The sequence below is a fragment of the Aythya marila genome (assembly GCF_965140915.1).
Source record: "Aythya marila genome assembly, chromosome: 28".
Classification (NCBI taxonomy): Eukaryota; Metazoa; Chordata; class Aves; order Anseriformes; family Anatidae; genus Aythya; species Aythya marila.
Window position 1 is genome coordinate 123,486 of NC_139069.1, and position 23,199 is coordinate 146,684.

Consider the following 23,199-nt stretch of genomic DNA (forward strand, 5'->3'; position numbering starts at 1 on the left):
GGGGGGAAGGTGGAGAAAGGAGGGGGAGTGTTAGGTTGTGAGAGGGGAGAGAGCGGTTTTGAGGGGAAATCCTAGCTTTTTGAGGGGAAAAGACACAATTTGGAGGGGAAAATGACGGTTTTTGAGGAGAAAGAGCCCAGTTTTGAGGGAAAATAGCAGTTTTTGAGAGGAAAAAGTCAGTTTTTTTGAGGGGAAAATGTCAGTTTTGAGGAAAAAGACCCGATTTGGAGGGGAAAATGTCAGTTTCTGAAGAGAAAGGGCCCACTTTTGAGAGAAGATATCAGGTTTTGATGAAAAAGACCCAATTTGGAGGGAAAAAATGTCAGTTTTTGAGGAAAAAGACACAATTTAGAAGGAAAAAATGATAGTTTCTGGTGAAAAAAAGGCCTGCTTTTGAGGGAAAATGTCACTTTTTGAGGGGAAAGGGCCTAGTTTTGAGAAAATGTCAGTTTTGGGGGGAAAAGACACAATTTGCAGGGAAAAATGGCAGTCTTTGAGGACAAAGGCTCACTTTTGAGGGGAAAAGGCCTGGTGTTGAGAAGAAAATGTCGGTTTTGAGGGAAAAAGACCCAATTTGGAGGTAAGAATGTCAGTTTTTGAGGAGAAAGAGCCCAGTTTTGAGGGAAAATAGCATCTTTTGAGCGGAAAAAGTCAGTTTTTTGAGGGGAAAATGTCAGTTTTGAGTGAAAAAGACCCAATTTGTAGGGGTAAATGTCATTTTTTTAAGGTAAAAGACCCAATTTGGAGGGAAAAATGTCAGTTTCTGAGGGGAAAGGGGCCAGTCTTGAGGAGAAAATGTCAGTTTTGAGGGAAAAGACCCAATTTGGAGGGAAATACGTCAGTTTTTGAGGAGAAAGGGCCCACTTTTGAGGAAAAATATCAGGTTTTGAGAGGAAAAAGTCAGTTTTTGAGGGGAAAGGGTCTAGTTTTGACAGAAAAAGTCAGTTTTGAGGGGAAAAGACCCAATTTTGAGGGAAAAGTGTAAGTTTCTGAGGAGAAAGAGCCCACTTCTGGGGGAAAATGGGCCAGTTCTGAGGAGAAAATGTCAGTTTTGAGCAAAAACCCAATTTAGAGGGAAAAATGTCACTTTCTGAGGACAAAGGGCCTGGTTTTGAGAAGAAAATGTCGGTTTCGAGGGAAAAAGACCCGATTTGGAGGTAAGAATGTCACTTTTTGAGGGAAAAAATGTCAGTTTTGAGGAAAAAGACCCAATTTGGAGGGGAAAAATGTCAGTTTCTGAGGAGAAAGAGCCCACTTTTGATGGAAAATGTCACTTTTTGAGGGGAAAGGGGCTGGTTTTGAGGAGAAAATGTCAGTTTTGAGGGGAAAGGACCCAAACTGGAGGGAAAGATGTCACTTTTTGAGGGGAAAAATGTCAGTTTTTCAGGAAAAAAGCCCAGTTTTGAGGGAATATGTCAGTTTTTGAAGAGAAAGACCCTGTTTTGAGGAGACAATGTCGTATTTTGAGGAAAAAGGCACCCATTCTGGGAAGAAAATGTCAGTTTTGAGGAGGAAGGTCCCAGTTTTGAAGAAGAAATGTCAGTTTCTGAGGGAAAAAGTAGTGTTTTCAGGAAAAAGGCCCAGTTTTATGGAGAAAAAGAACTATTTTGGGGGATAACACCCCAATTCTGAGTGAAAAGAGCCCATTTTAAGCACTTTGGAGAAAAAAGAGCATTTGGGGCACCATTTATTGGAATAAAAGTAACGTTTATTGGAAAAAAAAAAGATAATTTTGAAAGAAATAACCTTGAGCAATGCAAACAAGACATTTTGAGGGAATCCTCACAGGTTTGAAAGACAAAATTTTAAATAGAAGGGGAAAAAAGCATTTGGAGAGTCAAAAATAGCCCTTTTTGAAGGAAAACCACGTGGTTTTGATGTCAAAAACCCATTTTGAGGGAAAAAATGAACATTTTGAGGGATTAAAGCTCCTGTTTGAGAGGAAAAAGCTGAGGAAAAATAACTTTTCCTCAAAAATTAAAGCAATTTTGGGTGAAAAAGTTTTAAATTACCCTCACAAACAACAATGTTGAGATAAAAAACACACTTTTAAGGAAAAAAAGAGCATTTTGTCTGGGAAGAACAACGCTATTTTTGCGGAAAAAAATCAAAATTGGGCTCTGACCCCTCTGGGGAGACGCCTGCCCCTCCCTGCAGCACCCCAGAGCCCTTTTTGGGGTGAAAAAGTGGCATTTTGGGACCTGACACCCCCCTCCCAGCACCCCAACCCTCCTTCGTGGCCTCCTCATGCTGCATTTTGGGGCAAAATCCCGCTGTTTTGGGGCCCGCCACATCCACAGCGCCACAGCCAGGGTAGAGGAAGGGTTATTTTGGGGCCAAACCCCCTTTTTTCAAGCCCAACCCCAAAAACCCGCCCCCCGAACCTCCCATTTTGGGTTCAGAAGATGGAATTTGGGGACCAAGCACCCCATTTTGGGTCCAAAAGCCACAATTTTGGGTCCAAACACCCCATTTGGGGTCCAAAAGGCAGAATTTGGGGCCTGAAACCTCGCATTTTTACCCCAACCACCCGCTCCACGGGGCCCAACCCCCTCCATCCCTCCCCCCGCCCCCCTCCCCCTGTAGCGTACGGTTTTGGGCCGAAAAGCGCCGATTTCAGGGCCGCTGCTGACGTGAGGGGCTGAGGCACTGGGGGGGGGGGGCGGGGCTAAGGGCGGCGAGGCCACGCCCCCCGCTGCGGCAGGGGCGGGGGTGCCGCAGGGGCGTGGCCGGGAGCGAGGGGGCGTGGCCAACGCGGAGCAATGGATGGGCGGTGCGGCGGGGGAGGGGGCGTGGCCTGGCGGAAGCCACGCCCTCCCCGTACAGCACGCGGGCGCAGCGTGGGAAAAAGGCATTTTATTGAATGGAGGCGGCGGCGCGGGGGCTCCCCCGGGTCCTAGCGCCGGGTCCGCCGGTTGGGGGTTACGGGGCACGGAGGGGGGGAGCTCCCGGTGCCGCTCCCGGTTCAGAGCATCGGGCGCGCCTGCTGGGTGAGCAGGATGCCGAAGCGGCGCTTGAGGACCAGGCGGTGCCGGGAGAAGCGGTCGTCGGGGGAGAAGCGGGCGGGGTGCGCCGAGAAGGTCGGGGCGCCGGCCGGGGACGTCTTCTGCGGGGACAGCGAGGAGCCGTGAGGCCGGGCGCGAGCCGCCGAGCCCCCCCGGTGCCCTCCCGGTGCCCCCCCGGTACCTTCAGGGTGTAGACGCGCTCGCCCTGCTCGTTGTTGTAGAACTGCAGGAACATGGCGGCGGCGGCGGGGAGAGAGAGAAAGGGGGAAGAAGAAGACGGAAACGGAAGTGGAGGGGGCGGCGCCTGCGCGCTGTGCCCGCAAGGCCTGCCGGGAGTTGTAGTCCCCATGCCGCTTAACCGCCCCCTTTACGTATTTCCATCGGGGGTGACGTCACGCAGCGTGACGTCACGCGGGCCGGTGTCACTCACCCCAGTGACGTCACCGCCGTTCTCCCTTCCCATTGGCTGCCCCCCCCTCGCCGGGGAAGGGCAGGAGGTCGCCCCAGCGGCTGGCCCGGGCCTGGCGGTAGAGGGACCTGCGGGATGACGTCACTGAGGGGGCGTGTCCCTCGGCGTCATGACGTCACCGGTGACGTCACGCCGCGCCTACCGGCCGTGCCGGGCCGCGGTCACCGCCAGGCGCCGCTGGGCCCCGTCGGGGCAGCAGAGGGACAGGGAGACGTGGCGGGGGCGGGGGCGGACGGGGGCGGTCACCCGGGCCCAGCCCCCCGGCGGTGACGTCATCGGGTCGGGCGGTGACGTCACGGGGTCCCCCGGTGATGTCACGGTGCTCCCGCGCCTCCGCACCACCAGGAAGGACACCAGCTCCCGCTCGGGGGCGGAGGGGTTCTGGGATGGGGGAGAAACGCGTGGGTCCCAGTACAAACCAGTATAAACCAGTATGTCCCAGTATGTCTCAGGGTCCCCCCCATCCCATCCCAGTGCCTCCCCAGCCCATCCCAGTGCCTCCCCAGCCCATCCCAGTGCGCCCCACTCCATCCCAGTCCATCCCACTATGTCCCAGTGCCCTCCCAGCCCATCCCAGTATATCCCAGTATATCCCAGTGCTCACCCCCGACAGCGGCAGGGGCCAGAAGCTCTGGGCGAAGGCGCAGGCCCGGCCCTGGCTCAGGCGGGGACAGGGCAGGCGGTGGGGACACTGCGGGGACATCATGGGGGGGGTACTGGGGGATACTGGGAGGAACTGGGAGATACTGGGAGGCACTGGGAACATTCTGGGGGCGCTCACCGGGGCGAAGATCTCCACGCTGTCAGCGTCAGGTCCCTTTTATTTGGGGAGAAGGGGAGGTAAAAGGTTGGTGACATCATCGATGACATCGTGGGGGGGGTTGGTGACGTCACCGATGGCGTCACCGATGACGTCACCCACCTGCAGCAGCTCCTCCCGCGCCTCCATCAGCGCCCGGTGCCCAGCGCGGGTCCCGTTCTCCAGCAGCACCTGGGGGGGGGGGGCCCACCCTATAACCCCCCCCAGTGACCCCAAATCCCCCCAAAAATCCCCCAAAATGTCCCCAAATCCCCCCCGAACCTCCCCAAATGACCCCAAGAGCCCCCCAAATCCCCTCCAGCCCCCCCAAGAACTCCCCCAAAATGACCCCAAACCCCCCCAAATCCTCCCTCAACCCCCCAAAATGACCCCAAACCCCCCTGAAATGACCCCAAATCCCCCAAAATGAATTAAGTCCCCCCAAAATGACCCCAAATCCCCCCAATTGGCCCCAAAATGGCCCCAAAGCCTCCCCAATTCCCCTAGACCCCCCAAATCTCCCCTAAACCCCCCCTCAGCCCCCATCAAATGCCCCCAAATGACCCCAAATCCCCCCAAAATCCTCACTGAACCCCCCCAATCCCTCCCCAGTCCTTCCAAACCCCAAAATCCCCCGAATTCACCCCAAAAATCACCCCCCCCTCACCAGGACGCCCCCTGTCCTCCCCCACAGCCCCCGCAGGGCCTGGGTCCGCTGGCCCCGCCCCCTCAGCCCCTCAAGGGCACGCCGACCAATCACGAGCTCCCATTGGGCCTAGGGGGCGGGGCCAAGACAGAGGGGCGTGGTCAGGGGCGGGGCCAAGCGAGGGGTGGGGCCACAAGGGGCTTGGGGGCAGCAGGGAGGGGGCGTGGCTTTGCGGGAGGGGGGCGTGGCCACATTTGCCCCCCCCACCCCCACCCCCCCCAGGGGAGGGGCTCACCTGGGGGCCGGGTGGGAGCAGGGGGCGGAGGAAGACGGGGCCGAAGTGGGCGGGGCCTGGCGTGGCTCCGCCCCCTGTGGGCGGGGCGAAAGGGGGTCAGGGCCCCGCCCCCACAGGGCCTTAAAGGGGCCCTGCAGGGCCCGAAAAGGTCCCAAATCCCCCCTAAAACTACCCCAAATTGCCCCAAATTCACCCCAGCCCCCCCAAAATGCCCCAAATCCCACAAAGTGACCCAAAATTGCCCCCAAATCCCCCATAGTGAGACTGAATTTCCCCAAATCTCCCCAAAATTGCCCCAAATCCCTTCAATCCCCCCCCTAAAATTGCTCCAAATCCCCCCAAAATGCCCCAAATCCCCCCCAGCCACCCTAAACCTCCCCAAATCCCCCCCAAATCTCCCCAAAATCCCCCATAGCAACCCAAAATCGCCCCAAATTGCCCAAAACCGCCGGAATTCGCCCCAAAAATCCCTGCCGGTACCGTGGCGCAGGCGCTCCGCCAGCTCCCTCAGGGCCTCGCTGGGCTCCACGCAGACGAACTGCTGCAGGCTGCGGCCCCACGCGCCCTGCGCCGCCCTATAGGGGACGGACCCTATAGATGCCCCCCAGACCCTATAGATCCCCCCCAAAACTCTACAGGGGAACCCCAGACCCTATAGATCCTGCCCAGACCCTATAGGGGACCCCCAGATCCCCCCCAAACCCAAGAGACCCCCACCCAAAACTCTATAGGGGATTCCCTAGACCCTATAGACCCCCACGCCCCTATAGGGGACCACCCAGACCCCTCCCAGCCCCTATAAGGGAACTCCCTGGCCCTATAGGGGACCCTACAGCCCCCCAGCCCCTACAGATCCCCTACAGATCCCCTACAGCCCCTCACCAGCACGCGGCCCCCAGCCCGGAGCCGAAGTCCAGCAGGGTCCTGGGGGCGAAGTCGGGGGCTCGGGCCCGGATCTGGGGGGGTTGGGAGGAGCGGGGTCAGCCCCAAAACGCCCCAAAACGCCCCCAAAACACAAAATTGGCCAAAACGGCCCCAAATGGCCCCAAAAACGGCCCCCACCTCGCTCAGTGCCCGCCCCGCGGCCGCGTAGTCCCGCGCCAGCCGAGCCACCAGGTAGCCCCGAGCCGCCTCCGCCGTGACCCTGGGGGGGAAAGGGGGCCCTATAGGGGTTATAGGGCCCCTATAGGACCCCACGCGCCCCTATAGGGCCCCAAAACCCCTCTATAGGGCCCCAAAACCCCATTGTAGGGCCCCAAAGCCGCCCTATATGGCCTCTATAGGGCCCCAGACCCCCTATAGGGCCCCCCCCGGGCACCTCACTTCGGGCTCCGGGCTCCGGCTCCGCTTCCTGGCTCCCGAATTCCCCGGGGACCTACGGACGTCTATAGGGGATATGGGGGGGGGGGGGGGGGAGAGGGCTGTGACGTCACCGCCCCCGTTGATGACGTCATCCCCCCCAATGACGTCACCGCCCCGCTCACCAGGGGGGTGCCGCCCCCACAGCCGCAGCCTCAGCGCCTCCGCCTGCTCCCGGCTCCAGCCTATAGGGGAAAGGGGGGGGTCAGCACGGCCCTATAGACCCCCTATAGAACCTGTACCGCCCCTGTATGGCCCCTATAGATCCCCTATAACCCTTACATGGTCCCTATGGATCCCCTAGATCCCCTATATGGCCCCTATAGAGCTCCTAGATCCCCTATAGATCCCCTAGAGATCCCTTATAACCCCTACAGACCCCCTATAGATCCCCCCAGCCCCTATAACCCCCCTATAGATCCCCTATAACCCCCAAAACAGCCCCTACAGCCCCCCCCAGCCCCCTATAGCCCCCATACCTCCCTCCTGCAGCAGGATCCGCGCCGCCTGTGCCAGGGCCGGGGGCAGCTGCAGGGCCCCGGGGTGCACGGCCCCTGCGTGCTGCAGGGACGGGGTCAGCGGGGCCCTATAGGGGGCCCTATAGAACCACAGGGACCCCCCAGGCCCTATAGAGATCCCCCAGAGCCCCTTAGGGACCTCCCAGAGCCCCCCAGGCCCTATAGGGACGCCCCAAAACCCTCCAGAGCCCCACAGGGACCCCGTAGAGCCCCATAGGGACCCCCCAAGACCCTATAGGGCCCCCCCGAGCACCACATAGGGACCCCATAGCCCCCCATAGGGACCCCATAGCCCCCATAGGCCCCCAGGCCCCGCCCCCTTCCCGCCGTGCCTTGCGACCCGCCGCCCCCCGGGCCTCCCACGGGGCCCGCAGCAGCCGCCGCGCCGCCATGGGCGCCGCCATCTTGGCCCCCAGCCACGTGACGGCGCGGCGGCCAATGGGAAGCGAGGGCCGCGGCGTGATGGACAGGCGCTTCCCCCGCCCCCTCGCTCATTTGCATGCGCGCCGCTGATTGGCTGCGCGCCCCGCTCTTAAGCGCGCCCCGCCCCCAGGCCTCGCAGTTGGCCCCGGAGCCCGCCCGAGGCTTCCCCGCTCGCAGCGCCCAGCGCGGGGCCCGGAAGCTCCGGGAACCCCCCAGGGACCCCCCCGGGGACCCCCGAAACCTCCCCGGGACCCTCCGGGACCCCCTTGGGACCCCCCGGCCATGGAGGTGCTCCGGTGAGCGCGGGGAGCGGCCCGGGGGAGCGGCGGCGGAGGGGGAATGGGCGGCGCCATCTTGGGCGGGGGCTATGGGTTTGGGTGGGAGGCGCCATATTGGGTGTGGAGGCCGCCATATTGAGTGTGGAGGCTGTCATTTTTGTGTGTGAATGCCGCCATCTTGGGTGTGGCGGCGGCCATCTTGGATGTGGCGGCGGCCATTATGAGGGGGCGCTGCCATTCTGAGGGGGAGGCGCCGCGCCGCGGGGAGCCGCCATGTTGATAGCGGCGCCCGGCTGGAGGCGGCCATCTTGAGGGCGTGGCTTGTCTCTCGCCCTGCCCCCCTCTCAGGACGGTGGCCCGCAAGGCCTGGCCAGCCCCGGCCCCGCCCCCGCGGCCATTTTGGGTGTGCGACCACCGCCGGGGGCGGCCCAGGGGGGTGCTGGCGGCCGGCCTGGAGGAGCTGCGGGGGCAGGTGAGGCCCCAATTGCCCCCGGGACCCCCTAATTGCCCCCTGGGGCGCCTTAATTACCCCCCTGGACCCCCTAATTACCCCCACGGGCCTTAATGACCCCCAAGACCCCCGGTATTTGCCCCCCAGGGGCACTAATTGCCCCCTTGGGAGCCCCCTGATTGCCCCCAAGACCCCCCACAACTGCCCCCGTGACCCCCAATTGCCCCCAGGCCACCACTAATTGCCCCCACCCATCCCTAATTACCCCCCAGACCCCTAATTACCCCCAAGAGCGAAAATTGCCCTCCTTGGATCCCCCCAATTATCCCCCAGACCCCCAATTGCCCCCCAACACCCCATAACTGCCCCCCAACACCCCGTAACTGCCCCCCTAGGCCATCCCATAATTGCCCCCAATACCCCCCAAATGGACCCCCAAGACCTGCAATTGCCCCCAAACTTCCCCTAATCAGCCCCAATACCAGTAATTACCCCTTTGGACCCCCTAAATTGCCCCCAAGAGCCGTAATTGGCCCCCGAGACCCACAATTGCTCCTTGGGACCCCATAAAATTACCCCCACAGTCCCTAATTGCCCCCAGAACCTTAAATTGCCCCTGGGGAGCCCTCAAATCGCACTCAGACCCCATAATTGTCCACACAACCCAACAAAATCACCCCATAACTGCCCCACCGACCCTATAATTGCCACCAGGACCTACAATTGCCCTTGGGAACCCCTCAAATTACCCCCAGGACCCCAAATTGCCCCGTGGGAGCCCACTAATTGCCCCCAGGCTCCCCCAAATCGCACTCAGGTCCCATAATTCACCCCACAACCCAACTGATTCACCCCATAAGACCCCATAATTGCCCCCACGACCCACAATTGCCCCTGGGGAACCCCTAAAATTACCCCCCAAGCTCCCAGTTACCCCCAGGAGGGCCCTAATTGCGCCCCAATCTAACTCAGGTCCAAAAATCGACCCCACAACCCAACCGAATCACCCCATAACCACCCCACTGACCCTAATAACTGCCCCCCCGACCCCGTAATTGCCCCCCGGGGCAGGCTGCCGAGGCTCTGGGCCTGCCCCTGCCGGTGGAGCTGGTGCTGGCGGAGGACGGCACGGCCGTGGACACCGAGGGCTTCTTGGGGGCGCTGCCGCCCCACACCCCGCTGGTGGCTTTGGGGCCGGGCCAGCGCTGGGAACCCCCGAAGGTGAGCCCAGAAAACCCCAAAAACCCCCTTCTGGCTGCTCGGCGCCCCTAAAACCCCCCTTTTTCTCCCCAAAAACAGGCGGTGACGTTCGGGGGGCAGTGGGAGCCCCCCGGGGCGCGGGGCGGGGACGAGGTGGCGCGGGTGACGGTGGCGCTGGCGCGCGCCGGGCCCCGGGACCTGGTGGGGCGGCTGCGGGTGACGGCGGCCGTGCGGGGGCTGCGCTGCGACGTGGTGGGGCTGGGCCCCGAGCGCCTGCTCAGGTGGGTGCCCAAAAACCCCAAAAAAGCTTCCCCTGACCCACAGGAACCCCGGTTGGCTGCGGGGTTGGCCCCGTCGGGTGCTGGCCCCACGGAGATCCCAATGGGGCACAGAAAGGTCCTGCCCCGTAGCAGCTCTTCGTGCTCCACTGGGTCAACGTTGGCCCCATGCGGTCTCCTCCTGCCCCACACGACCTCCCCGACTTGTGGGGCCGCCCCATGGCTGCGGGGTCACTCTCGCCTTACGGGAGTCGCTCTCCTGCCCCTTAAGTGGCTCCCGCCCCACAGCGGGGGCTCCTGCCCCATAGCGCGGTGCCGTGGGGCAGCTCCGAGCCCCCCATTTGTGTCCCCCCCCCCAGGGAGCTGCTGCGGCTGCTGGCGGCCACGACGCGCGCCGTGGGGCAGAGCCTGCTCAACCTCTCGGCCCTCCTGCGCCGCCTGCTGGACAGCGCCCCGCAAAGGGGCGGGGCCTACGAACACTAAGCCCCGCCTCCCTTGACATAGCCCCGCCCCCAACTTGTAGCTCCGCCCCCCCTCCCTGGAATCTGTCAATAAAGAGCTGGGAAATGGTTTGGAGGACTCGTGGGGGGGGACAAAATGGCCGTCAAAGGGCGTGGGGGTGTAAGGGAGGAGCCAACGCACCTGGCCCCGCCCCCTGGTCCTGAAAATGATGTGTAAACATGAAAAAAACGGTTAATTTATAAAAATAGAGATAAAATAGAAAAAATAGAGCAGACAAGACTGGGCTAGGAGGTACCAGAACGTCACCCGGTGGCGTCCTCAGTCCTTCAGGAACTCTGTGGTCACCAGTCCTCCAGGAGCTCTATGGTCACCAGTCCCCCCAGGAGCTCTATGGTTGGTGATCCTCCAACAACTCTATGGTCACTGGTCTTCCACCACCTCTATGGTCAGTGGTCCTCCAGGCTGCTCTATGGTTGGTAGCCCTCCAAGCTCCTCTATGGTTGCAGAACAGAGGGGCAACACTCTACCCCAGTCCTCCAAGATCCCAGTGGTTTGAGCCCCGCCCACGGTTTGGCAACACTCTACAGTCCTCCAGCTCCTCTATGATCTCCGCACCAAGCTGAGCAACTTTCTACCCCCAAAAACCTCTCTCTATGATCTCACCTCCGTCCGGCTTCTCCAAGCTCCGCCCCTGACGCCTCTCTACCCCGGCGGCAGCAACTCGCTGGCTCTCAGTCCTCCAGCCAGGGCCGGAGGCGCCGCTCCACGCCGCGCCCGTGGGGGTCCCGCAGCAGCACCGGGCGCTGGGGGGCTGCAGGGGGGCGTTGGGGGGGTTATAACGGGGTGGGGGGCGTTGGGGGGGGCCATAAAGGGCTGGGGGGCGTTTTGGGGGGGCTCACCCAGCTCGGCGGCGATGGCGGCGCAGGCGCGGGGCGAGGCGGAGGCGAAGATGGCGTCGAGGACGCGGCTGCCGTTGCGGTGGCAGGCGAGGGACAGGAAGCGGCCCTGGGAGGAGAGCCGTTAGCCCCCGGGAACAGGAAGTGAGGTCACGGGGAGGAGGCCACGCCCCCTAAAATGGCGGCCGGTACCTTCAGCTTGCGCAGGAGGCGGCGGCGGGTGCGGGGGGGCACGGGGGGGGCGCTGAGGAGCGCGTCCCACACGCGGCTGCCGGGGGGGCTGAGCGCCAGCGCCGCCAGCGCCGGGGGGGGCAGCGCCTCCAGCGCCCCCAGCACCGGGCCCGGGTCCGAGAAGTGCAGCAGGTGCTGGAGCAGCAGCGAGCCCGGCACCGTCACCGAGAGCTGCGGGGGGAAGAGAGGGGCGCTGGGAGGCACTGGGGGATACTGGGAGGGGACTGGGAGGGGGTTGAGGGGGGACTGGGGTATACTGGGATATACTGGGAGGGGACTGGGAGGCACTGGGATGTACTGGAAGAGGGCTGGGATATAATGAGTTATAATGGGAGGGAACTGGGACGCACTGGGATGTATTGGGAGGCAGTGGGGTATACTGGGAGGGGGTCTGGGGGGACTGGGAAGGGTTTAGATGGGATTAGAGGGGACTGGGAGGCACTGGGTGGGGATTTGGGGTACGGGGAGGGGACTGGCAGGCACTGGGATGCACTGGGAGGGGACTGGGAGGGGTTTCAGAGGTACTGGGAGGAACTGGGATCAACTCAGGGGATCCAGAAAGCCCCGCCCCCTCCCCATAGCCCTGCCCCCACCCCGTGGCCCCACCCCTCACCTCAGGCCCCGCCCCCTTGTCGCTGTCCCCGCCCCCCCAGGGCCTGAGGGCCCCCAGTGGCCCCAGGCAGCTCCGGCGGCGCTCGGGCGGCTCCCAGCAGTCGACAGCCTATTGGACGAGAGCAGGAGGGGGCGGGGCTTATCAGAAGAGGCGTGCCTTTCCCGGGAGGGGGCGTGGTTTACCAAAGGGGGTGGGGCTTACCTCGAGGAGGCGGCGCAGGGCCAGTGGCTGCAGGGGGGGGTGGCGGCGGCAGGCGCCTGCCAGGGCCGTGAGCACCCCGGGGTGCCCCCGCGCCAGGGGCTGCCGCAGGGCGGGGCCCAGCTCTTCCAGCACCTCCCCCACCTGGGGGCGGAGCCAGCGTTAGCCACACCCACCCGCACCAAGCCCCGCCCACACACACACCAGGCCCCGCCCACAAGGGGTGGAGCCTCCCCCCCTTTAGGCCTGCCGAGGCCCCGCCTACCACATCGCGGGGGGCGTGGTCCAGCAGGCGCTGCAGGCCGTGATTGGCCAGCCGGTGCGTGGCCACGCCCAGCAGGCGGCCCCGCAGGTGCTCCCGGAAGAGGCCCCGCAGGCGCCGTGGCCCCGCGGCCCCGAACAGCGCCTCCACCAGGCGGCCGCGCTGCGCGTCCTCCAGGGCCGACACCAGGGGGCTGCGGGCGAGAGACAGGAGATGGAAGCCCCGGCCAATCAGAAACAGGCAACCAGAGCCACCACCCAATCAGAAAAGGGCAGTTAGACTCACTGACCAGTCAGAAACAAGCAGCCAGAACCACCCAGCCAATCCAAAACCAGCCCTCCAAGCCCCTCCCCCCAGCCCCATCCCCTCTCCCCTAAGCCCCTCCCCTTTTCCCCAAACCCCGCCCCCTTCACCCAAATCCCGCCCCCAGCACCAGCCAATGGGATCTCACCTCTCCCCAGGGGCGTGTCCAGACGGCACCAGGTAGCCAATGAGGGCTTGGCAGAGGCGGGCGCAGGCAGCTGATTGGCTGTGGTGCAGCGCCTCCAGCGCCGCCTGCAGGCAGAGGCTGGCGCAGGGCGGGGACACCAGGGCTGGGGGCAATTAGAGGGATAATTAGTGGGGCGGGGCTAATTAGGGGGGTAATTAGGGGATGGGGGCAATTAGGGGGGTCGAGGGGTTAATTAGGGGGGGATTAGGGGGTCATTATGGGGGCTGGGAGGATAATTAGTGGGGTCAGGGGGGTAATTAAGGGGTCTGGGGGTTAATTAGGGGTTAATTAGGGGGGTAATTCCCCCTCCCCCCCCACTCACAGGGCAGATTCTCCTCCAGGGTCTCCGCCAGCTGCTCCAGGAGGAGGGGGAAGGAGGGGGGAAGCCCCGCCCCCTTCGGCTTCAGCTCTGCCCCCTCTGGTGCTGACTCCACCCCCTTCAGGGCTGGCCCCGCCCCCTTCCGTTTAGACTCCGTCCCCTCGGGGTGGTGAGGGGGGTCTGGGGGGGGGCAAGGAGCAGTGAGAGCACGGCTCCTTCCCCTAATTACCCCCTCCCGTTAATTAAGGGCATCAGGAATTAATTAATTGCCCTTCCCGTCAATTTGTTCTGCCCTTAATTAATGCTAATTGCCCTTAATTGCTCTCCAATAGCCCAAATAATGCCCTGAAACCCCCCAAAATACCCCAATGTTGCCCCAAAATAACCCCAAATCCCCTAAAAAAAAAAAAAAAAGACCCCAAAAATCCTCTAAAACCCCCTAATAATCTCCTAATAATCCCCCCAAAATACAAAAGCCCCAATAATCCCTTAAACCCCTCCCAAAAGCCCCCAAAACCCCTAATAATCCCCTAAAACCCCCCAATAATCCCCCCACAATCCCCTAAAAACCTAAATAATCCCCCAATAATCCCCTAATCCCCCCAGCAATCCCCTAATCCCCCCAAAATCACCCCAAAACCCCCAATACCCCCAAAATGCCCCCCAATAACCCCATAAAAGCCCCCAAAACACCCCTGACAATCCCCCAAACTCACCCTAACACCCTCCAAGTCCCCCAAAAACCCCAAATCACCCCCCAACCCCCCCCCAACTATCCCCTAAACCCCCAAAAGCCTCCCAATAACCCCCCCAAAATGCCCCAAATCCCCCCCAAAACCCCTCTCACCTCCCCCGGGGCCGCCCCCCAGGGCCCTCAGCAGCGCCCTGAGCACGAAGCTGCCGTTGGGGTGCCGGGCGAACGCCAGCGCCTCGCCCCGCACCGCCTCCGCCTGCCGCCTCACCGCCTCCTCCAGCTGCCCCAAAACCTCTCGTTCTGACCCCAAAACCTCGGGGACGCGCCTCAGGGCCGCCTCCAGCACCCGGGCTCCCAGGGGGTGCCCTGCGGGCCCCCCCAAGCCCCCCACCAAGGGGCTCAGCACCCGGCTCAGCGCCGCCGCCGGCGCCCGTGGCAGCAGCGCCTCCAGCAGCCGCGAGCCGCTGGGGTCCAGCGCCGCCCCCGCGCCCGCCACCGCCGCCTCCTCCAGCACGTTTGGGGCAAAAAGATCTGGAAAAGAGCAAAAAATATTATAAAACTTTGCATTAAAATCTTAGGCAGCTTGGTTGTAAGGAGTTAGGGGGGGAAAGTTGGCCTCGTCGCCCCCAAATGGCTCCCGAAAGAAGGAAATCCTATAAAAATGCTTTCAAATCCCATTAAAAATCCCGAATTTATCTGTTTTCCCTCTAAATGGCTTCCTAAAGAAATAAAATCCTGTAAGAATTCCTTCAAAGCCCATTAAAAATCCTTAATTTCTCTATTTTCCCCGATTCCCTAAGAGAACGAAATCCTAAAAAAAACACTTTCAAACCCCATTAAGAATCCTGAATGTCTCTGCTTTTCCCCCAAATAGCTCCTAAAAAAAGGAAAAATCCTATAAAAATGCTTTCAAATCCAATTAACAACCCCAATTTTCTCTATTTTTTCCCTAAATGGCTCCCTAAAAAAATAAAATCCTATAAAACTACCTTCACATCCCATTAAGAATCCCAAATTTTTCTAGTTTTCCCCTAAATGGCTCCCTAAAAAAGCAGAATCCCTTCAGAAAATCCTAAAAATCCTTAAAAATGGACTTTTTTCTACGCAAAATGCTTCATGGAGACCCCAAATCTCCTCAGGGAAGGCTTAAGGAGCCCAAATCCCCTCATAAGGCCCCAAAAGAGCCTCAACCCCCCAGAAAAACCTCTTCAACCCCCCAAATCTCCTCATGGACCCCTCAAATAAGCCTCAACCCCCAAAAACATCTGTTTTAACCCCTTTATTCCCTCATAAAAAAACAAATTCTTGTCAGAGGAACCTCCCTCCCCCCTCAAATCACCTCACGGAGCCCCCAAATCCCCTCATGGAGCCCCTAAAAGAGCCTCAACCCCCCTAAAACCCTCTCTAAATCCCCTCATAAACCCCTCTAATACGCCACAATTCCCATTTACTCCCCTTATACCTCTTTATTCTCTCACAAAACACCCAATTCCTCTCAGAGAAGCCTCGCACCCCCTCAAATCCCCTCATGAATCCCCCCAAAAAGCCTCAAGCCCTGCAAATCCCCTCATGAACCCCTCAAATACCCCCCCAGCCTCCCAAAAAGTCCACTTTAACCCCTTCATTCCCTCATAAAACCCCAAATTCCTGTCAGAGGAGCGTTCCTCCCCCCTCAAATCACCTCACGGAGCCCCCAAATCCCCTCATGGAGCTCTGAAAGGAGCTTCAGCGCCCCCAAGACCCTCTTTAACTCCCTAAATCCCCTCATAAACCCCTCAAATAATTCTCAACCCCCCCAAAAAATCCACTTTAACCCTTTTATTCCCTCATAAAACCCAAAATTCCTTTCAGAGGAGCCGTGCAACCACTCAAATCCCCTCATGGAGCCCCCAGATCCCCTCATGGAACCCCCAAAAGAGCCTCAACCCCGCCAAAACCCACTCCAACCCCCTAAATCCCCTCATAAACCCCTCAAATAAGCCTCAACCCCCCAAAAAAATCCACTTTAACCCTTTTATTCCCTCATAAAACCTCAGATTCCTGTCAGAGGAGCGCTCCTTCCCCCTCAAATCACCTCACGGAGCCCCCAAATCCTCTCATGGAGCTCTGAAAGGAGCTTCAGCGCCCCCAAGACCCTCTCTAACCCCCTAAATCCCCTCATGAACCCTTCAAATAACCCTCAATCCCCTCAAAAGCCCATTTTAACCCCTTCATCCCCTCACAAAACCCCCAATTCCCCTCAGCAACCCCCCTCAGGAACCCTCCCGCAGCCCCCAGCGCCCCCCGGCCGCTTTTACCGAGCTCCTCCGGGCTCAGCCCCTCCTGCAGCGTCTCCAGAGCCCGTCTAAAATAAGCGGCGACGTCGCCCTCCAGCCCCGGGCCCCCCCGGCCCCGCCGCACCCCCATGGCGCCCGCAGGCCTTCAGCGGACAGGAGGAGGAGGAGGCGCCACAAAATGGCGGCGGCCACTCCGCGCCGCTGAAAGAGGGAGGGACAAAATGGCCGCCGCCACTGGCTGCCGCCATCTTGATGGCACCGCGGCGGCCGCCATCTTGGGGGCGGTTTCACCACCTCCACCAGGCTCCGCCCCCCGTTCCGCCTCCTTCCCGGCGTGCCTCGCGCCCGCCCCGCCGCTCCCGGCCCCGGTGCCTCTCGCTGCTCCCCGCCGCTATGGTGAGTCCGGCCCACAATGCCCCGCGGCCCCAGTGCCTCCCAGTACGGCCCAGTTCCTCCCAGTAGCCCCCCAGTCACTCCCTGGCCCTCCCCAGTAGCCCCCCAGTAGCCCCCCAGTGCCTTCCGGCCCCGCCCAGGCAGCTCCCAGTAACCCTCCAGTACGCCCCAGTTCATCCCAGTGCCCTCCCGGTACATCCCAGTATCCTCCCAGTCTTTTTCTTATCCCTCCCAGTGCCTCCCAGCCCCTCCCAGTCTTTCCCAGTCCATCCCAGGCCCCTCCCAGTATATCCCAGTGCCTCACAGTCACCTCCAAGTCCCATCCCAGTGCCTCCCAGTCCATCCCAGTCTACCCCAGTGCCTCCCAGTTGCCTCTTAGCCCTTCCCAGTTGCTTCCCAGTCCCTCCCAGTATCCCCCAGCCCTCTCCTAATCCCTCCCAGTCTGTTCCAGTAGCTCCCAGTAACCCCCCAGAACATCCCAGTATCCCCCAGTATCCCCCAGCCCCTCCCAGTGCCCCCCAGCCCCCTCCCCGCTCCCCCCGCCCCCCCCAATCCCAGCATGCCCCGCAGCACGGCCGCCTCAAGCTCCGCCCCCCGGACGCCGCGCGCCGCAAGCAGCGCGAGGAGAAGCTGCGGCGCTACCGCGTCGCCATGGCGACGCTGATTGACAAGGTAACCCCGCCCCCTCCACCAATAACGCCCCGTCTCGGCGCGTGGCCCCGCCCACTGAGCCGCGCCGGCCTATGGCGCAGCGGGGGCGGGGCGAGCTGGACGCGGAAGTGGTGGAGCTGACGGGGGCGGTGCTGGCGGCCAATCCCGACGTGGGCACGTGCTGGAACCTGCGGCGGCGCGCGCTGGAGCTGCTGGGCGGCGATTGGTGGGCGGCGGGGCCGGGGGGCGGGGCCTCGAGGAGTGGGCGGGGCTTTAGGGGAGGGAGGGGGGAGCGAAGAGGGGGTTGGGGGGGACTGGGGGGGGGCTAAGGGGGACTGGGGGATACTGGGAGGCACTGGAGGGGGATTTGGGGGGGTTTGGGGGTACTGGGATATACTGGGAGAGGATACGGGGGCACTGGGAGCAACTGGGAGGAGGTATGGGGGCAATTGGGGGGCACTGGGACATACTGGGAGGCACTGGGAGGGGACTTGGGGGGGATATGGGGGGATTGGGCCATACTGGGAGGGAACTGGGATGTACTGGGAGGAAACTGGGCCATACTGGGCTATACTGGGAGGGAACTGGGGGGCACCGGGGACCGTTTAAGGGCGTGTGCGGGGCTGTATTGCTCTATAGGGGTTTATACTGGTTTATACTGGTTTTTAGTGGTTTGTAGCGTTTCGTAGTGGTTCCTACTGGTTTATACTGGTCCGTACTGGTGCGCAGGGTGCCGGGGGAGCTGGCCTTCGTGGGGGGGTGCCTGGGGGTGAACCCCAAATCCTACGGGGCCTGGCACCACCGGCGCTGGGTGCTGCGGCACGCGCCCCCCGACCCCGCCGCCCAGAGCGCCTTCTGCGCCCGTCTGCTGGAGGCCGACCCCCGCAACTGTGAGACTGGGAGCACTGGGAGGCACTGGGAGGGCGCTGGGGGGTGCCAGGGGGGCGCTAGGAGGGGATCCGGGGGGGGTTTGGGGGGTTTTGGGGTGAAAAAAGGGAGTTTGAGGGGGGATTTTGGGGGTAGGGGGTTACTGGTTTGGACTGGGAGGGGGAGTGGGTGGTACTGGGAGGCACTGGGAGGGCAGGTTGGGGATCCCGAGCCATACTGGGAGTCCCTGAAACCACACTGGGATGCACTGGAAGGAGTTTTGGGTTCAAAAGACTTTGCTGGTTTATGCTGGGAGGGCTTTTGGGTGATACTGGGACAGGCTTTGGGCCTCTGAAACCAACTGGTTTATGCTGGAAGGGCTTTCGGGTGATACTGGGAGGGGTTTTAGGTCTCTAAAACCATACTGGGTGATACTGGGGTATACTGGGAGGTTATTTTGGGTGTCCCAAACCCTACTGGGAGGAGTTTTAGGCCTCGAAAACCATACTGGGATGTACTGGGAGGATGTTTTGGGTGTCTGGGGTGATACTGGGAGGAGTTTGAGGCTTCTGAAACCATACTGGGTGATACTGGGGTGTACTGGGAAGAGATTTTGGTCTCTAAGGCCATACTGGGTGATACTGGGGAGGTGTTTGGGGTGTCCCTAACCCTACTGGGAGGAGTTTTAGGTCTCTAAAACCCTACTGGGATATACTGGTAGGATGTTTGGGGCGTCTACAGCCAAACTGGGAGGACTTTTAGTGTTTCTAAAGCCATACTGGGTTATACTGGGACATACTGGGAGGACTTTTGGGTCTCTGGGCTGTACTGGGATGAACTGGGAGGCCATTTTGGGAGTCTTGGGCTGTACTGGGAGGCTGTTTGGGCCTCTAGAACTGCACTGGGAGGCCCTTTAGGGTCTTTAAAGCTATACCGGGTCATACTGGGACATACTGGGAGAACCTTTAGCTCTTTGGAACCATGCCGGGCTATACTGGGAGGCCATTTTGGGTTTCTATGGTCTTACTGGGATGAGTTTCGGGCCTCTACCCCTGTATTTGGAGGCCGCTTTGCCCTCTGCCACCCAACCGGGAGCCCTTCCAGCGCCTCCCCGTGCGCGCTGGTCCATACTGGCCCGTACTGGTGCGCACTGGGAGCGCTGAGCGGGCTCCCCCCGCAGTCCACGCGTGGGAGCACCGCCGGGCGGAGGCGGAGGTGGGGGCGGAGGCCGAGGCCGAGCTGTCCTTCACGGCCCAGCTGCTGGCCCGCGACTTCTCCAACTTCTCGGCCTGGCACCACCGGGGCCGCCTGCTGGCCGCCGGGCCCCTGCCCCCGGAGCGGCTGCGACAAGGTGCGGGGAGGGCCTTTGGGGCGAAAAACGCCGAGTTCGGGGTCTTCGTGACCTAAAATCGGGTGTTCTTGACCCAAACCAGAGCTGGAGCTGGTGCAGAACGCCGTCTTCACCGACCCGCAGGACCAGAGCGCCTGGGTCTACCTGCGCTGCCTGCTGGCCCGCGGTAGGGGCGGGGCCAAGAGGGGGCGTGGTCAACAGCGGGACACGCCCACGTTGACCACGCCCCCCTCGTTTGCTTAGCCACGCCCCCGCCCCGCCTCCTGAGCCTCCACGCCGACCTGGAGGACGGCACGCTGGCTGCTGCCTTCTCCCGCCCTGTTGTGGTGAGGCCACGCCCCCTTTATCAAGCCACGCCCCTTTCCCTCAAGCCACGCCCATTAGTTCTTAAGCCACGCCCCTTTCCACTCTACAATGGGAGCAATGGGAAGCCCCTTCTGATAAACCACGCCCCCTTTCCATTAAGCCCTGTCTCTCCATTAAGCCACGCCCCCTCGGTAAGCCCCGCCCCCTTTTGATAAGCCCCGCCCCCCAGGTGTCCCCCGGCTCCCTGGAGGCCTCCCTTGAGGACCGCCCCCTCCCCGGGCCCTGGCGCCCCGCCGATGGCCGCCCCCGCCCCAGCTGCTTCTGGGTAAGTGTGATGTCTCTGGGGGGCGGGTCCAGCGGGGAAGTGGGCGGGGTTAATTAAAAGCGGGCGGGGTCAAAGCCAAGAGGCTCCGCCTCCATGTGATGCCTCCCCCCAGCTCTGCCCCCTCCCACCCGGCCTGGCCACGCCCCCCGCCCGCCTCCGCGTCGCTTGGCAACAAGGCCCCGCCCACTTCGTGACGCTCCGCCCAGGTAGGAGGCCACGCCCCCTTTTAAAGTCCCGTCCCCCGGTGTTTATGCATGGCTCCGCCCCCTTTTGACCCCTCCCCACCCCGCAGGGGAAACTGAGGCGTGGTGGCAGGAGCCAATCGAGGCCCGGGAGCTGATCTGGTAAGCCACGCCCCTTTTCCTCAAGCCAAGCCCCTTTTCCTCAAGCCACGCCCCCTTTTCATGGTACTGTGAGAGCAGGGGGAATGAGGCATCAAAGCCACGCCCCTTCCTATAAGCCACGCCCCATTTCAGGCAAGCCACGCCCATTTTCCATTAAGCTTCTCTTGCTCTATTAAGCCATGCCCGCTTGCCACAAGCCACGCCCCCTTACCCCTATGGCATTGGTCCTTTTAAGCTATAATGAGGCTGGCCACGCCCCTTTCAGCCACCAGACCACGCCCTCTTGATTAAGCCCCGCCCCTTATGATAAGCCACGCCCCCTACAATAAGGCACGCTCCTTTCTCATCCACTGGGGCAATAATCGATGCCCCTCCCCCTGGGGCTAGGCCACACCCATTGGGGTAGGCCACGCCCCCGACCCTTGGCCCCGCCCCCAGGCCGGAAGTGGGCGTGTCCGACCCTGCGGTGCTCTCGGAGCTGGCCCAGGCCTGCCGGGAGCTGCTGGAGCTGGAGCCACGCAGCCGGGGTAAGCCCCGCCCCTTAAGCCTTTAAGCACCCCCCCGGGTGACCACGCCCACCTGACCACGCCCCCTTTGCTTGGCCACGCCCCCAGGCTGCCTGTTAACCCTGTCCCTGCTGCTGGGCGCCCTGGGGCCGCGGGCGCACGGTGAGGAGCTGCGGCGCTGCCTGCGCTGCCTGCAGGTGAGAGGGGGAGGGGCTTCCAAAAAGGGGGCGGAGCTTCCAGAAAAGGGGGCGTGGCCTCACGAGGCCACACCCCTTTTTCTGGGGGCAGGAGGCGGACCCGCTGCGGCGCGGCTTCGTGGCCGACCTGGCCTCGCGGGCGGAGGTGGCGCTGGAGCTGCTGCGTGAGGGGGCGGGGCTTGGGGAGCTCCGCCTCCAGGACAAGGTAAAGGGGGCGGGGCCTGATGTGCTAAAGGGGGCGTGGCTTATGGAAGCCCCACCCCCTCAGCACCACGCCCTGCGGTGACCTCACCCTTAATGGCCGCACCGTGGTGGTGAGGCCACGCCCCCCAGGGGGTGGCCACGCCCCCTAGGGTTATGGCCACGCCCCTTACAGGCGCTGACATCACTTCCTCTGCTGGAGCGCGCCGCTCTCGCCACCCGCCTGGAGCTGGCCGGGAACGAGCTGGGGGCGCTGCCCCCGGGGCTGGGGGGGCTGCGGCGCCTGCAGGTCACGTGACTCAATTTTGGGGATGGGGAGGGGTCACGTGGTGGCGGTCATGTGATTTTTTTTGGCCCCGCCCCTTTTCCCATTCAGGTGCTGGACGTGTCCCGGAACCGGGTGCGGAGCCTGCGGGGGCTCCCGCCCCTCCCCCGCCTGGAGGAGCTGCGATTGGACGGCAACCGTACCCAGGGGGCGGGGCTTAGAGCCATGGGGGGCCGGGCTTGGAGCAGTGGGCGGGGCTTAATGGGGGGGGTTCAATGGGGTGGGGGCTAATGGGATGGGGTTTGATGGATTATGGAAGGGGCGGGGCTTAAACAATGGGCGTGGTTTATGTGGGAGGGGCTTAGCAGAAAGGGGAGGGGCTATAGGAAATGTGGGTGTGGCTTTGTGGAAATGGGCAGGGCCTAAAGCTATTTATGAATGGGAACTGGTGGGTGGGGCTTGCTGCTCTGTGTGCCACACCCTCCTTGACTCCGCCCCCCTCAGCCATAAGCCACGCCTCCGACCTGGCCCCATTGGCCTCCTGCCCCCGCCTGGCTCGCCTGCGATTGGTCGGGACGCCGCTGGCCGCCGCCCCCGAGGCCGCCGCCCAGCTGGACAAGCTCCTCCCCCACTTGACCGTCGACCTCACCTGATTGGCCGGCTCTGGTTGCTCCGCCCCCTTTCCCTTCGGACGTGGCTCCGCCTCCCTCGGGCTGTTAAAGGGGCAGGCGCCCCAATAAAGTGACGTCATGGGGGTGGGACTGGTGGCCCCGCCCAGGCGCTGGCTCTTCCCAGTCCCACCCAGTTCCTCCCAGTTCCTCCCAGTTGCTTCACCGCCAGCCTGGTTGCGCCACCTCGGGGCGGGGGGGGGCCCCACGCGGCTGCCGGACCTGTTCAGCCGCCAAATAGTGAGCCGCGCCCGGGCCTGCCAAAAAGGGAGCCCGCCTGGCTGTGCCCTGCAGCCCTTCCCTTGCCAAATAGTGCTCCCACCCTGCTGAATTGTGAGCTGCCCGGCCCCGCCCAGCAGCCGCCCCGCGGCTAAATAGTGAGCCACCCCTGCCAAATAGGGAGCCGCCCCGCCCCTTGCGAAATCTGGAGCCTGTGGACGTGCCCTGTGGTCGCCCTGCCACATAGTGAGCCGCCTGCCACAAAGGGAGTCATGGGGTTGCGCCATTCTGCATCGCTGCCACATAGTGAGCTCATGCTAAATAGAGAGCCGTAGGCTCATCCCATAGTGCCTCCCTTGCCAAATAGTGAGCCAGGTCACAAAGGTGAGCCCTGCCAAATAAGGAGCCATTGCCCCACCCCATAGGGACCCCTGCCAAATACGGAGCTATTGACCTACCCCATAGTGAGTGCTCTGCCAAATACGGAGCCATTGGATTCCCCATAAGGACCCCTGCCAAAAAGGGAGCCGTTGCCTTACCCCATTAGTGTCTCCCTGCCAAATAAGTGGCCACTGGTTTTCCCATAGGGACCGCCTGCCAAATAAGGAGCCATTGGTTTTCCCATAGGGACCACCTGCCAAATAAGGTTCTATTCGGTTTCCCATAGGGACTCCCTGCCAAACAAGGAGCCATTGGTTTTCCCATAGGGACCCTTGCCAAATAGGGAGCTCTTACCTCGACCCA

General features: G+C 61.9%; 4 protein-coding genes across 6 annotated transcripts; 2 read left to right on the forward strand and 2 right to left on the reverse strand.

Moving 5' to 3' along the window:
* Positions 1-2,841: 2,841 nt before the first annotated feature.
* On the reverse strand, positions 2,842-7,495 carry LOC309888320 (ribosome assembly protein METTL17, mitochondrial-like; the record flags this gene model as incomplete). The annotated part of the gene is made up of 16 exons (XM_082780569.1): positions 2,842-3,106; positions 3,187-3,228; positions 3,436-3,526; positions 3,617-3,855; positions 4,079-4,165; positions 4,256-4,291; positions 4,397-4,465; positions 4,941-5,048; positions 5,215-5,288; positions 5,695-5,789; positions 6,097-6,170; positions 6,277-6,358; positions 6,533-6,599; positions 6,699-6,758; positions 7,053-7,134; positions 7,424-7,495. 16 exons carry the CDS (start codon positions 7,493-7,495, stop codon positions 2,966-2,968), a joined length of 1,419 nt encoding a protein of 472 aa, XP_082636695.1. The 3' UTR covers positions 2,842-2,965.
* A 169-nt stretch (positions 7,496-7,664) lies between these two features.
* On the forward strand, positions 7,665-10,329 carry CIDEB (cell death inducing DFFA like effector b). Its single transcript, XM_082780353.1, has 5 exons — positions 7,665-7,810; positions 8,141-8,264; positions 9,315-9,464; positions 9,543-9,724; positions 10,081-10,329. The coding sequence occupies exons 1-5, from the start codon at positions 7,797-7,799 to the stop codon at positions 10,202-10,204; spliced, it is 594 nt and encodes a 197-aa protein (XP_082636479.1). The 5' UTR covers positions 7,665-7,796; the 3' UTR covers positions 10,205-10,329.
* A 103-nt stretch (positions 10,330-10,432) lies between these two features.
* Positions 10,433-16,336, reverse strand: NOP9 (NOP9 nucleolar protein). 3 transcript variants are annotated; one of them, XR_014319132.1, is made up of 11 exons: positions 16,184-16,334; positions 14,040-14,417; positions 13,196-13,372; positions 12,835-12,976; positions 12,387-12,576; positions 12,125-12,265; positions 11,924-12,031; positions 11,272-11,481; positions 11,083-11,188; positions 10,847-10,994; positions 10,433-10,677 (listed from the first exon to the last, which is right to left on the reverse strand). XR_014319132.1 is itself a non-coding variant. In XM_082780352.1 (10 exons), the coding sequence occupies exons 1-10, from the start codon at positions 16,290-16,292 to the stop codon at positions 10,915-10,917; spliced, it is 1,641 nt and encodes a 546-aa protein (XP_082636478.1). In that variant the 5' UTR covers positions 16,293-16,336; the 3' UTR covers positions 10,433-10,914. The 3 variants fall into 3 exon arrangements, 1 of the variants encoding a protein (XP_082636478.1); XR_014319133.1 differs by lacking the exon at positions 13,196-13,372 and having other exon boundaries at positions 16,184-16,331; XM_082780352.1 differs by having other exon boundaries at positions 10,433-10,994; positions 16,184-16,336.
* Positions 16,290-22,393, forward strand: RABGGTA (Rab geranylgeranyltransferase subunit alpha). The gene is made up of 16 exons (XM_082780351.1): positions 16,290-16,558; positions 17,126-17,227; positions 17,308-17,432; positions 17,936-18,096; positions 19,254-19,424; positions 19,507-19,590; positions 19,668-19,750; positions 19,960-20,055; positions 20,168-20,261; positions 20,348-20,399; positions 20,838-20,926; positions 21,014-21,102; positions 21,194-21,307; positions 21,479-21,592; positions 21,680-21,767; positions 22,073-22,393. The coding sequence occupies exons 1-16, from the start codon at positions 16,415-16,417 to the stop codon at positions 22,219-22,221; spliced, it is 1,755 nt and encodes a 584-aa protein (XP_082636477.1). The 5' UTR covers positions 16,290-16,414; the 3' UTR covers positions 22,222-22,393.
* Positions 22,394-23,199: the final 806 nt, after the last annotated feature.